The sequence below is a fragment of the Protomyctophum bolini genome (genome assembly GCF_963924005.1).
Source record: "Protomyctophum bolini genome assembly, chromosome: 22".
Lineage (NCBI taxonomy): Eukaryota > Metazoa > Chordata > Actinopteri > Myctophiformes > Myctophidae > Protomyctophum > Protomyctophum bolini.
This window is the reverse complement of record NC_137883.1, coordinates 20,497,156-20,512,706: the sequence shown is the minus strand read 5'-3', so window position 1 is coordinate 20,512,706 and position 15,551 is coordinate 20,497,156. Positions and strand designations below refer to the sequence as shown.

At 42.5% G+C, this 15,551-nt stretch overlaps 1 protein-coding gene across 1 annotated transcript in view; it reads left to right on the top strand.

The window, feature by feature from the left end:
• astn2 (astrotactin 2) overlaps positions 1-15,551 on the top strand; it is a gene marked incomplete at both ends in the record, with an annotated part of 472,482 nt that overhangs the window by 302,695 nt on the left and 154,236 nt on the right. Inside the window, 2 exons of the mRNA XM_080756633.1 lie at positions 7,997-8,163; positions 11,633-11,821. Of these exons, the coding sequence (XP_080612759.1) occupies positions 7,997-8,163; positions 11,633-11,821 (356 nt within the window). The remainder of the gene's footprint in view (positions 1-7,996; positions 8,164-11,632; positions 11,822-15,551) is intronic.

Below are 15,551 nucleotides of genomic sequence, written 5' to 3'. Positions count from 1 at the left end.
TGTGTATGTTTATTACAGTAGGAAGCAATAAGCTGCAACCTAGTTAGGTTCCTTGGTTTGGCACTGAATATTGACTTGTGACCAGGGGCCATCGCCATGATCAGCATGATGACTTGCGGGGGACATTTTTGTCAAAATTCCATTTTTGCCACAGACATACAGAAATGAGTGGGCAATTGAGATAGCCCTGATCACGACCATAACAGGTCTGTAACTCTGAGAGTGAAACAAATGTACCCTTACTGGTCAATTTGGTTCCATTTGTAGAGGGTCTTTCCAAATAAAACATCCATCCCTAGAACCACTAGTGCTAGTTGGACTCCTAATGTACCAAATGGTGTCATAGTAAATACATGTCATACATATTCTGAAGACTTGACATTCACTAATAATAACGGTCTAAATCCATAATTTATTCTGACCCCTCCCCGAAAAGGCCTAGCTGTCCTGACCCCTTATCCATAATTTATACAATATGGATAATTATTGTGGACCTAGACTGTTATTTTACTTAATATACATTATAATGGCGTGTTAAAATCAAACATTTGCCACGGACACTTTTGTCTGTGTACGGACACTTGTGTCTATACCCCTGCACAAGAAGTTACTCTTGTACATGGACTACTAGGATGAACATAGCTGAACTCTGACATAATGTTTGTTTCTGAAAGGTTAACTGTTGAATGTTGATATACTGTACAGATATCGATTCATATATTAATTAATGGTAGTTTAAATAGACTGTTCATTCATTAAAATGAGTGTTGAAGGACTTAATTCACTCATTGTTGATAAACATTTGATCCAAAAGTCCACTCTCCTCTGTTTTAACCTTGCTGATGTTGCTGCTTTAACACCCAAATTTCCCTCCAGGGAAAGAAATTGTATCTTACCTTATATTAAACACCAAATGGTAACTTGTCTTAGCGGCATAAGATATACTGTCCCAGAAGATATAATAATAAGTGATGTATAGATTATCAGACATTTGTCTTTGTCTGAGGTTAGGGTTGCCAACTATTAGATTTTCAAATAAGGGACATTTCTCGGGCACGCGGCGAAGCCGCCGCGCGCCGAAATTTTTTGGTGTCCCTTATTAAAAATTGGTGTCCCTTATTTGAAAATGTTATAGAAAAATTGGGTAATTTCCGGTCAAACCCCCCCCCCCCCCCCCAATTTCAGGTCTAAATTACGTTAATCAATTACATTAAATTAAACAACACAGTACAATCTTTTGGCTTCCAGCGACCCCACATTGTTTTTTCAGGAACAATATTTCTAGTTGTAATATTGTAATTGTAATATAATATTATATAATTAATATCAAATACTACCTGACCTGTATTGACATGTAGGCCTATATGAGCTGTTTGAGAGTGTAAAAGTGCTACAGTATATAGTATGCATTATTTTTATTATGAATAAATATTAGTCATTACATCTACTTAATTAATAATATGATTTAGTTGATTTTAATGGTTTAAAAAATATATAACAGTGTATCAGTGTTGGGGTACTTAATTAGTAATTACATTGACCATTTAGCAGTATGAAATTGACAAAAAACGAAATCTAAAAGTTAGTAAAGGTATGATTTGGAAAGTATACATGACTTGAATGAATCTGCAGTCTGCACTGACCTAAAACTTTGCTCTACCCTAACCCTTCCAACATATAGTTCATGCCATAAGGTTTTATAGGTTTAACAAACAGCATACAAAATATTAAGCCTTAAATGGCAAATGTTCAAATCATAAACTTGACCTTATTTCAGACCATTTTACAAAGCATACAGGCTTCTCAGTACCTGGTTTAAATTCACATTTACAGTTACTAAGCCAGTGGTTCCCAAAATGGGGTCCGGGGACCCCCAGGGGTCCTTGAGTGAGTTCCAAGGGGTCTCCAGCTAAATGATACTTTGGAACCAAATGGATCCTTATGGGTCTGTAACTCTGAGAGTGCAGGTCCATTTGGTTCCATTTGTATACTCTCAGAGTTAAATTAACATAGATTTTACAATATAAATTGGGGGTTCCAGAGGTAGAAAACTAGAAATGCCATTAAATGGGGGTCCGTGGACTAATGCATGACAAACTGGGGGTCCTTGAAATTAAACGGGTTGAGAATCACTGTTAGAGCCTTATCTTCTCTTATGGGGGTCCATGGCATTAGGTTTTCAATTGGGGGTCCGCAGGCTCATTAGTGTCAATTTGAGGGTCCTTTAGCCCTGGTCCAGTGCTTACAGCGGGGGTCCTTGACATGAAAAAGTTTGGGAACCACTGCTCTAGAGTTGCTTGATGAACAAGGAACTACAGTAGCCTATATGTGTCCCTGTCAGGGCTAACTGGCACATGACAGCACAGTCCTTTGCAATTTGCAACTCTAGATTTATTATAGCCTAATGATATGAAGTGACTTGCCATAAACCATCCATTGACTCCCCATTCATCCAATTTGCATCTGCTTGTATTAAACGACATTAAACTCACCAACATTGCAGCTGTAGGGAAAGGTTGAATATCCACTTTCAAACTGCAAAGCTTTTGTTTCATAAAAATCCACCGAATCTTTTTCCCACTCAGCTCTGCACTTAGTTTTTCTTCTTTTTTAGTTATATCTCACTACTAGAACTTTCTGACTCTGAGGTAGATAAGATGTTTGGCTGTGAACAGCATCCATTAGTTTTTTCAATGTTTTGGACCGGGAGCCTGGTGAAATAGTTGCTAAGATACGACACTGCATAGTGATTGGCTCTGCTGCATGCCTATGAAGAGTACTGACCAATGAACTGTGCCTAGCGCCTCTCTAGACAGCAGGTTCCATGTATTCCTCCTGTTCCCATAGCTCAGATGGCTGCCCCTTCTGCTTGTGTGTGTATGTGTGAGTGTCCGCATGTGAGCGACTGAGAATCACCATAACGCGCTGTCATTCTTCCACGACCCCAAAATACGGGATTAAGTGCGTCCCGTATCGGTTCATTACGGGACAGGTCTTTTAGTTGTCAAATACGATACAAACCCGTATTTTACGGGACGGTTGGCAACCTTATCTGAGGTGCATCTAACTGTGGCCTGGGGTGTTACCGTCAGAAATTACACCGTATAGCATGCTTTTCACTTTGCATTAATTTCCCATCATTCACATTTCAGCAAAAGGCCAAAAATTACTCTCTGCTGATGACAGCATACTGTATGTGCCAGCTCACTCCGGAGCACACACATTGGCCTGTGACATTGGGCGATTGTACAACGGTTTCTGATAAGATTTGACTTTGAGTCATTTAAGATCAGATCTATTCTCACCTGGGCCTCTATATATCCATACAGCCTGCACCCCATATACACTTCATATACCGTATGTCCAAATCTGTTATTTTTCAGGATTCAAATTCAAAATCTGCAAAAGTAGCAGATCCGTTACTTTTGATGCATTCGTGTGACGCTGTAGTATGATCGAGTCGGGGAATTATTTATTCAAAATAATAAAGGAAAAAAGAACACACAAAAAGTTAAAACATGCATATGAGAGGTTTCTGCCCGACAGCGACGATATTCTCTGTGTGTGTGTGTGTCTGTGTGTGTGTGTGTGTGTGTGTGTGTGTGTGTGTGTGTGTGTGTGTGTGTGTGTGTGCGCGCGTGCGCATGCGTGCGCGAAGAGGGCACGACTGACAGCCGTAAATGCGATCTACTATATATAGCGTAACATCGTATTTACACAAATTAACCTTGCAATCAGGGCAACTGTAGCATAGTGCATCTGTCGTCAGTACATGAGTGCAGCAAATTACACCAGGCGTCTCATGACAGACAGAGCCACAAGGTGAACGCCGTTCCAAGCATTCAACACAGACATTTTCTTTCAGGAAATAATTTCCACTGCGTTGTGGAGTCCCACGTTTTCTTTTTATGAGCTATGCTATGGGTTCAGAGCAAATCCTTTTGTTTATTTAAAAAGATGATCCACTCAAAAATAAGTGAAACTTAGGCTACCTGTGGTTTGTATTATTTTGAATACAAAGCAGTGTTTCCCCCGTAAAGTGATGCTTGTTTTGATGTAATTTCTTTTCGATAATTGGATATTTTGCTGGATGCTTGCACTATCTCGATTGTGCCGTTTCTCGATCCTGTGATCCTGTGGTCCTGTCTCTGCACAACGTATAATCTCCTACTGTATAACCAAAATCCACACATAATTGCAGTATTTGTTTCATCTATCTCTGTCTCCATGTCTCTCTCCTTTACTCACGCACACACACACACACACACACACACACACACACACACACACACACACACACACACACACACACACACGTGCACCTCGCCCCATATGGCCACGCGGCACATGGGTAGACTGAGATGAGCTGTGGTATTGATCAGCGCGGCCATCTGGCCAGTGTACAATGTGATCTTGTCTAGAAGCGTGATGGCCTGCACTCTGATACCATCTTGATTTGCTTCTAATCCAGTCTGCAGTGCTGGGTGATGCACATCTATGGGTGACATCACCTACGAGTAACTCTAAACTGGAACGTATCGGCTAGCAACTCCAATGCATGGCTTTTGAAGATTACGTCATATGGCAGCAAAAGTCTATGGTATTTTTAACGTTTGTTTAGATCACTTACAGTATGATGTAAATCATTTGCCTGCCAGCACTTTGGAGAGCACTTTAGAGCCAGCCAAGTCTATGGACTTTAATGTTTGTTTTGGGCACTAAATGACATCATGACTCATGACTCATGTGGTTGATATAAATTCGACACTTCACACAGGTGTGATTTTCAGTATCTGAGTTGAACAACAGCACCCCCTATTGGTACTCTAAACATTGGTACATAGGGACATAGCTGTTCCTTGGAGTGGTTGCACAAAAAGGGTGAAAAAAGGTTAAATGAACAGCGAGGACTTTTCCCTTTGTATACAGTGCCGATGCAGAGGTGAGGTCATACGCTATTATCATGTGATAAGGAAGCTCAGTGTCTCAGTGTCTGACATGCTTTTACATTCACAATGGATGACACATTCATAAAGGAGAGTGCTATTGATCACGTTGAACCGCTGGCCACTGTGATTGTGTTTGTACATGCATGTGTTAACTACATAGCTTCTACAAAATATAGTGTAAATGCAAAGTAGCCTAGTCCATGCAATTCAATTAACCTTTTCCTTCACTATTCTTTTTTACTGATCCTGAGTACGTTTTATGTCATGGAAAAAATCACACCTGTGTGAACTGAGTGGTGCAATTCCCCCCCCCCACCCTCTCTCTCTCTCTCTCTCTCTCTCTCTCTCTCTCTCTCATTAGCAGGCAACAGTGCAGCACTAACCCTCTCTATTTCTGGTACAACAGTGCCCCTACTGGTACTCAGAGTCATATACTGGTGCTCATTAACCAACACATAGGTGAACCAACACATAGGTGAACCAACACATAGGTAGGTGAACACGGACATTGCTGTTCCTTGGAGTGCACCACTCAAAAAACAATTTAAATCTCGCATCCCTATTTTTGGGACATAGCCTACTGTATAGGCAAAAATGGTCAAAATGTTCAAGACTAGACTAGACTAGAAAAGAAAAAAGACAACAAACGACAAAGAAAACAAGGCTAAATCCAGCAGAGCACTTAACATTCAGTCACACAGTCCCATGAGGGGCTGGTGGTTGGCAGAGGATCTCTGGACATCCATCATGATGGGAGTGTCTGTCAGCCAGCACTATGGCTGACAGAGACATCACGTCACTGGTATTACACCTGCCCATCATCCACAGCAGATGAAGCCCTTAGATGCACCACAAGCTTACATTATGAATGAAGAGTAGCCTACTGTTCCAAAATGGAAAAATAGCCACACAAGACAAAACATAAAAACTGAATACATTAAATTGCTGATTTTGAAAGTGAAGTACAGCATGGTTTTCTACTAGCTACAATCCTGGACTTATTTTAATTAACTAGACCGTGTCCCTTTTATGCCCATATATAGAGACTTCTGTATCTGTCTCTCTGTGTCCCTTTATATAGGGGTTCAGAGTCTTGCTCAAGGACACTTGGACACTATAGAGCGCCCAGGAAATGAAAACCCCATGCATTCTCCCATCGGCACTTCTAATATAATTTATTTAAAGACGGTTACGCCGCGGACAAAGCCAACTCGGATCATGACAAATCATGACAATGAACACAATGTTTTGGGCCGATCAAATCATTAGAAAGAAGAAAAGAAAGTCAGGAGACAACACTATTTGTTTTGTTTTTCGTCTTATAAATTATTTGATCGGCCCAAAACATTGTGTTCATTGTCATGATTTGTCACGATCCGAGTTGGCTTTGTCCGCGGCGTAACCGTCTTTAAATAAATTATATTAGAAGTGCCGATGGGAGAATGCATGGGGTTTTCATTTCCTGGGCCATTCGTTTTTCTGAAAGGGGGAGGGACTGCGGCGCTCTATACTCTGGGGGAGCCTGGGTTAGATCCAGCCACTCTACCCCTGAGCCAGTGCTGCTACGCTGTCACTCTGGCACCGTGTTTACTAAACTATTGCAGTGGGCCCAATACATCTGTGTCTGAACAAATAACCACTGCTGACCTACCAAGCATTGTGTGCCTAGAATCCAGGTGTACAGTATACTGAGCAGGAGGTTGTGGTGCACCTGGGCTGATATTAGTATGCATTTTGAGGAGTTTATTAATTTATTTAGAGAATGTCCTCGAGGCAAGCAATATTGCCCTTGTCTTCTGCATGGAGGGTGACTGATGATGGGTGTCTGATCTACAAGCTCACAACACGTTGTGTGCGATGCAACACTTTGTAGATCAGCTATTTTTGGCTTAATCCGGCTTTTAGTCTTTGGAGAGGGCAAGCTTCAATGACGTGTTTCATTGTTTGCTCCTCTCACAAGCAGACAGAGGGGGCTTAATTGGGCTGCTGTGCCAGTTTCAAAGAGTATAAGCTGCAAGACAAGGGAAGATGAATGACTATTTAAATGGAAAAGTTTGACTGATTTATTAAACTACAATGTGGCCATTTAACCTGAAAGTGTGCATAATATTTTACACCAAAGAGCTGTAGAGACAACAAAGACAACACTTGTTGGTGAGAAGGCACACTAGGGCCAGACAGGTACAGTGATGAAAGTAATGAGAGGATCTTTATTCCATCAGAGAGTTGCTATCTTCCAGATGCCAGAAAGTGATGTGATTAAAAACTATTGATTGCCAAGTCATGCAATATTGTCATTGCTTGAGTAAATGAAAGAGGGCTCAGAACGGATAATTAGGATAATTGTGTTCCAATTATGATTATCTTGCATTTGTGCTTACTGTACATCCTCAGAACTTTCAGCTCATAAGAAGAACATTTGAACCCATTAAGGACAGAATGTCTGTGTCATTTTATATTATAACCACTTTAACCATTATTTTATACCTTGGATATTCAAAAATATACAACCGCATATCGCATGAATACATGCATTTTTAAAGCGAACATTTATAGCTCAAATCTTGTCTTCTAGGGGTCCCTGGAACAAAATATTTTGAGATGGAGGTCCACGGCCAAATACATTTTTACACTTTTGGGGGCCCTTGACATGAATGAAAAGGTATGAGTACCACTCACTCAGCCGAAAATTCAAGGCGCTCTCTTCTAAAACGCTCATCCAAATGCCCAAACCTGAACATTTTGAACTCTCTGTGGCCAGATGAAAACAAGACGTGAACGGTCAGTGCAGAATAGAAGCTCAACGCCTCATCATGCTGCTGTTGGGTCAGAATGATCCAAACCGTTGACCCTTACAGTACATATTACCCAGTACCTACGACTGGACAGCAAAACCTTAACGCTTCATGATTGATCTTGATTAAAAAATGCATATTTTGATGAGTGCTCTCACACTCAACTTTTCCTCTTTCTCCCTTCTACTCTGTCCCCTGTGTCTCTTTTACCTCTCTCTCTCTCTCTCTCTCTGTCTGTCTCTCCCTCCCAAGTGTCCCGAGGGGTTGAGGCCGATGAAGGATGGGTCAGGTTGCTATGACTACTCCAAGGGCACTGACTGCACGGATGGCTTCAACGGGGGCTGTGAGCAGCTGTGTCTCCAGCAGCTGGTGCCCCTGGCAGAAGACCCGGGTTCCAGCAACGTGCTCATGTTCTGTGGGTGAGTGCGAGTGGCAGCCCACAGGATATGTAAATAAAATAGAATAAAAACGGCTTATCCCATTAGCTATCCCCACCTCATCTTAACCTTCGGTGTGGCCATTGAAGGAAATGTGAATACTGCTATGCACCCACCAGGCTGAAAAGAATAATAGAGCGCTGAGGTCCTGACGTCACTCGCTCATCCCCTGGTTCCAAGGGGTTAGCGGAAGTTTTTCTCTATGGAGAACAACATCGGGTCATCTTGAAATCGTCTCATATAAGATTTGTGGTGATATAAGAAGTGAATGACCTGGTGACCTATGATGACCGTTAATGTAGTCATTTTACTGACAAGTCGGAGGTCAAGAAATTCAACAGAAAAAGGGAGTTAGAAGGGGGAAGTGCATTGGATTTGTTGAGTCATTATTATTAGGACATTAAATGGACCATTGGTTAAGAACAGTGGGATGTATACACATGGGTTACACACCGGCATTCCGAGGCAGTGCCGTCGGAGTGGCGATTCAATGGAAGTCAATGGTCGGAATGGCGATGCGTCGGAATGCCGCAAAACACAGTTCTTATATGAGGCGATCTAAGATCCCCCTATGGGGATTATAATACAAATACAAACGTGCACGAACCCTAGAAACAGCGCCCTCTGCCGATATTGACGTCAGACTTCGGTACTCTGTCATTGCCGAAGTTTAGTTTCCATAATGTCAATCAATCAATCAGTCAGTCAGTCAGTCATTCATTTATCAGTCATCTCATCTATCTATTGATCGATCAATTGATATATGAAATAAAGTAGATCAACTTAATTTGTCCAGTCAGAGAATTACATTCCTACAACATTCCTACAACATTATTATCAAATTCCTCATTGTACGCAAGAAACAGTGGCTGTTTCTAATACACAGTGAAATAATGAGTGTTACTTTAACTCTCAGAGTGTAACTTGTGGATCTTCAGTGTGCGACAGTGGCGCGCAACTATAAGGGCCCACGCTTAAATTAGGCCCTTAAGGTGAATAGAGTGAAAATCCCTTTCCTTGATGTTCAAGTAATGTATGGTGCTGCAGTTGGGAAAGAATGCTGAATGCTGACTATTACAACAGCAAGGGGTGCAAGAGAATTACAAATACACATATATACGACATAATACATCGCCGGCAGAGCAAATGCAGACATTAAAGGTTGTCAGGCGTGTTCCTTCATGCAAACATGAGATGCATTAAAGCGGGGCCATGAATAAAAAGGCGGCAAACAGCAACCTGGAAACCAATCGATATAGCTTTATAATCCAATTTTCACCTCTGCTTTGAAAACAGCCCAAGCATGCTATGAGGACTGACTGGAGCATTCTGCTTCATGAGACTGTGTGTCAGTGTGTCTGTGTCTGTGTGTGTGTGTGTGTGTGTGTGTGTGTGTGTGTGTGTGTGTGTGTGTGTGTGCGCGCGTGCGCCTGTGAGTGTGTGCGCGCGTGCGTGCTGTGCAGTCCCAGTATGTTCCATTACCATTAAGTGAGTGTTGTGTGGATTGTGCTTCTCAGCCATTTTCTGAGCTGGGTAAATGCTGAATGTGCATATTTATCACGGCTGGCCCAACTGAATTAAATGTATAGACTGTGTGTGTGTGTGTGTGTGTGTGTGTGTGTGTGTGTGTGTGTGTGTGTGTTTTTAAGCATTCTGTGGTGCTTGCAGAGGGACTTTCCAATTGAAAGATTAGACGGCAAAACAATGGCAGCTTCTCTGTGATCTATTAGCTTCTTGAGCTCCTTTGTTTTTTCCCCTCTGGGAGATATTGCATATCGCCCTTCTTCTAAAGCCTGTCCGACCGAGTTTGTATGAAAAGTGACCCAGTGTATGCGTATGTGTGTGTTTCTGTCTGTGTGCTTGCACGCTTGTGTGCTTGTTGTATTCTCACTCAAGCAAAAGCAGTTGCCAGCGAAACGGCATTCTGTTTGTGTATGTGTGATTTTCTTTGGTCGTTATCTATGTCAACATCTACACATTGTGTTTCTAGTTGTGGTTTTTTCTTCTTTTTTCCAGCATCATCTCTGCACTGTATATTGGTCTATATAAGTTCTCCTAACTAATGCTCTTGCTCACTAATAGGAAGCCCATTTCTGTCTGCATGCTGTGTCACAGACATGATCAATGGTCATTTCAAACAAGATTTTAAACCTTTTCCATGTCTAGGAATCTACAGTATAAGAGTCTTTGTGTCTGTCTGGGTCTCTTTTTCTGGCAGTAATCCCGTAAACAACACCAAAACAACTTCTTCTTTTCACATTGTTTGCTTTTCATTAAAGATAATGGCTGTACTGTATATCGCCGACGCCATAGCCCTGAACGGTCCATAGCCCACGCAGAGCAAGTAGGCGGAAATGTTGCCATCTTATAATGAGCATTGGTCACGGCCAATTATGAAGGTTGAAACTGGGTGAAAGTGTTCCTTCAGCCACTTAAACCGCAGCTACTGTAGCATCCATAATTTTTGGAGAAACCTTTGGAGACAATAGCAGACCTACAAGCTCACAAGCTGCTAGATTGGCTATTTCTGAAAAGATATTGAATGTAGACTGAGAACAGAAAAGGCACTAGTATAGAGCCCAAGACGATACCGGTAAGCCAATTAACCCATTCTGACCTGAGATCAGATTCATACGAGGTTTCCACGGGACACACACTGGTCTGATTAACCCATTCTGACCTGAGATCAGATTCTAAAAATGTCAGTCGTTCTTCGAATTTTTCAAAAATAGCAGACCTACAAGCTCGTATCGCGCCACTCGGTGGCGCGATATGAGCTTGTAGATCTGCTATTTTTCAATAGCTAAAGCATAACACGATGCTAACACCAAAATGGGTTCCCGTTCAGAATGGGTTAAGTGGATAAAGCTATTTTGCGTTTTACCGCATCATCAGCATCATAATCATAATCCGCGTGTCCCATAATAAGCGTCTCCACTGAAACTCACCCAACTGGAGAGAGTCCTGTAGCTGCACAGGGGTTCTCAACACGTGGGCCGCGACCCCTAAGTGGGTCGTCAATTATTTTTGGGGGGTCCCCAAATTATATTCCCATTTTTCTTTTTTTGCTACTGAATGGCTGGAAAATGGAAATGAGTAGTACACATAGTACATGCATAAACTTTCCTTAATGATTATATCTGGTTTCAGTATTCATTTATGATATATTTTCTCTAATAAGGTTATTTTTGCAGTCAGCTTGTATTGGGGGTGGGGAGGGGGGGGGGGGGCGTAGGGCGAGGGTCGTGAGACACGGCCAAAGCATTTCCGGGGGTCCCCAGCCAAAAACGTTGAGAACCCCTGCTGTAGCATAGCGGTACTTGACGCTATATACAACCCTGTCTCGTCTGGGTTTGCCAGTGTGAGGACTACTGTGGCCTCCCCCCCCCCCCCCCCTTGAGCGGACCTGTTTTACATGCCTCACAATGACAGTCTCCTCTCCTCTGCCCAGGTGTGTACAAGAATACAAGCTGGCGCCGGACGGGCGCTCGTGCGTCCTGCAGTCGGAGAACTGCGAGGGTCCAAAGTGCCCGCGGCAGGATGTACGCTTCAATGACACCCTGTTCGCTGAAATGCTGCGTGGACACAGCAACAAGAGCCAGCAAGTCAACCTGGGACAGATATTCCAGATGACCTTCCGGTAACTAACTAGTGCCCACACAGACACACACACACACACTCTGAAACATTTACACATACCGGTAACTAGTGCCCACACAGAGACACACATGCACACATGCACGTGCGCACACATGTGCAGGTGCGCACACACGACCACATATATGTCCAAAAACTTTTTCAGGAAATGAAAAAAATAAAACACACACACACACACACACACACACACACGCACTCACACACAGGATAAGACACACACACACACACACACACACACACACACACACACACACACACGCACACACAGGATAAGACACACACACACACACACACACACACACACACGCGCGCACACAGGATAAGACTTTATTTGCTATATATCTTTAAGCCTTGTTTATACTTTGGTTGCACGCCAGTGTCATGTGCTGAAACAAGCACCGATATACAAGCTTTCGGGTTGTGAGCTTGTAGCGTGCCACACCATCGCATATACTGTATATTAAATGTAACATTTATTGGGACCTTCTCTTGATGTTCGCTGACTAGAGCAAGCTTCTAAAAGCAAATAGTGCACCACTAAGCAGTAGTGACCATTTTAGTAGACCATTTTACGGCTCAGCTTACCTCCCATTGCAATAAGTACCTTACTATTTATCAGGAGAATAGGCTTTTCCACTGTGTTTAGTGATTTCTGAGCTGTACCCCAGTTGTGGCTCCACCAGCATCCCAGCTGGTACTGGACTCATCCGACCAGTAAACAACATTTGTTTGTTTTTACAGTGTTTTACAGTGGTAATGTGGTTCTCAAACGTTTTCATGTCAAGGAAGGACCACCCAAATGAATATGTATTTGGCTGTGGACCCCCATCAGAGAATTAAAAAAAAAAAACATAAAAAAAAAAAACGTAAAAAAAAATAAAGAATCCCAAAAATGACTAAGATTATTGGGGGAAAATAGCAGATCTGCAAGCTCACAGCGCATAGATGGGCTATTTTCACATTGCCAATGTGTGTATACTGTATATAGGACTGTGAGAATCACTGGTTTAACCTACAGTATAGGAGCAAAGCCAGTGGAACCTGTGCTATGGGAGTCAGGGGGCGTGTGCGATGGGCTTACAGAGACGCACTGTTTCCTGCCTGATAGCAAGTTTGTAATCCAAGGCTAGATGAGGCACAGTACATGCAGGCAGGTTCTTTACAAGCTGCTCTGAGCTGATGCTATTTAATTCCCAACTAGAATCTGTAAAGAGGTTTCTTTTTATAACCCTTTTGCAGTGTAATATATCCTGACTTTGTGACAGTGAGCATGCTCTCTGCCCACTAAATACTCAAATGTAAGAGCCAAAATACTGTAACGCCAAACCAGTACGACATGACCTAAATTACATTTGTATTTTTATTATCAATTAATGAATAGTTAAAGAGAGAAAAATAAATGTCTTGACACAATGTATTCAGTGTCAGTTTTCCCATATGTCTGGAAACCCTATAGTCTTCTAGACACGAACAAAAATCCACACTCCCCTCCCCCCTTCCTTGTATTCGGGTCCAACCACAGGTGTGCATTAGGCTTAAAGACTTCCCAGGAGAACTTGCTCCAACATCTCAACTGCCTCCATTTCTGCGTCTCTGAGGACTCAACAAAGAGTGCAACGTGTCCTCTTTTATCAGTGTTGGTGAGAGAGAGAGAGAGATGACGGAGATCCTCTCTATGGAGTATACAGTAGCTCTGACACAGTAGTGAGCTTTTTCTATTAGGGCGCTACAGCACGTGCGTGCGTGACACATCTGTGCTAGAAGGAGAGTGCAAAGAGTAGGCGTGTGTGTGACGCGTGTGTGCGACGCGTGTGTGTGTGCGTGCGTGCGTGATCCCCACAAGTATAGTAGACTTTGAGAAATAGACTGCGAGGACCATTCCCCTAGTCCTCACAAGAGACAAGGTTGTTTTGTGGTTAAAATAATTCGGCAATTTGGAAAATGTTCTAGCTTTAGAGTAGCTCTGGTCCATAGCAATACAGTGAGTTGTCTCTAACACTCTGTTAGGAGCGGTGCTATTCCCATGGACCCAAACTTCCACTGCCATGCCAGGTCTCCAACTGTAGGGGAAATAAAGAGAACTGTTTTGCTACTCACCGGAACAAAGGCCGTTTTTCAGTGGTAGTACATATACTCAAGTAGTGTACAATTATTATGTTTTATACTTTAATTGAGTATTTCCATTTTTCAATACTTTCACTTTACTCCATTACATCGCAGAGGCTAATATTGTACTTTTACTCCACTACAATCATTTGCAAACTTTAGTTAACTTGTAGATTTTGATTGTTATGGCAAAATATATTAGCCACTTAATTTCGGCCATTTGAAAATAGCAGATGCAACGCATTGTGAGCTTGTAGATGCTACTTTCAAAAGATTTGTATACATTTGAAAACTGCTGTAGCGAACCTTAACCCTAACCCATTGCAAGATGTCGTCAACCCTAAGCCATTCCAGCCTGTCAAAGTGGGCAGGGGTGAGGTGGGTTTGGGGAGTGAGGCCAAGCCCAAGTACGTAGTAGCCTGACCAGTTTGTTTTGGGAAGTCTGGAGCCTTGTTTTAAGGGCCTTAGAGGTGCTGTGGTACCAGGTGGTGTATGCATAGTCGAAGAAACCTTGTACGAGGGCTCCTGTTAGGGTCTTCAAGGTGTTTTTGTTGACCAGTGAGGAGATCCTGTATAGGAATTTTGTTCTTTGGTTGTCTTTTTTGATTACGTTGGTGGCCATTTTATCACCGGAAAGATTTTCCTCCAGGATGTAACCTATCTTTTCGTGTGACAATTCACCCACTCTAACCAAGAAGCCATCTGCCTTGCTGAGATTACTATTTGATCCAAATATAATGGATTCAGTTTTTCCCAGGTGTAAAGATAGTTTGTTATCTGCGAGCCAGGTGCAGATTCTACCGAGTTCAGAGCTGAGGGCCTTTTCAACCTGCAGTTTGTTACTGTCCGAGACCAGCAGTGCTGCTGAGGCATGCGAACAGGAACAAATTGCAGTTACAAGCTGATGTCATGTCGTTTACATATATTAGGAACAGTAAAGCCCCTAGTATGCTTCCTTGTCGAACGCCACAGCTCACTGGGAGGGCGGATCAGTGATCAGATTATAAACTCCAAAGCAACACACACACACACACGCGCGCGCACAAGCACACGCACACATCATAGTATGGCATGCATCCATTTATGTTATGCAGGGATCTGAAAGCCAACCTTGGTGTTTAGTAGGCTGAAAGGCGTCTGTCTTAACACTCATCTGGAATTATTCCTCTCCATTGGTTCTCCCAGACAGGCAAAACATACTGGAATATCATAATTGATTCCCCCTGTCTCTAATTAAATGTATCTTTTAGAGCATGTCATTTCATCAAAGCAGATATTCCGCTTCTGAATGCCGCTCTCTTTTGTAATGAGAATAATAGTCTGGCCTTCGCTGCAACTTGTTCTCTTCACCGTCTCTCTGTTATGCCTTCAAAGATCCTCCATAGCCAGAAAGCCCTCCATTTCATCACAGAAATATGCCATTTTATATTCTTATTTTATATTCTTCATCATATACTGTACTTCCAAGTTCTCCCATATCATCTTTGATATGTAGATTGAGGCCCATACTTCCCCTCCCTCACCTCCATTTTTATTCTCTCACTCTCGAATCCTTCCACTCCCCCACATCAATAGCCCTTAGTGAAATTTGAGGAGGCGGAAGCAAA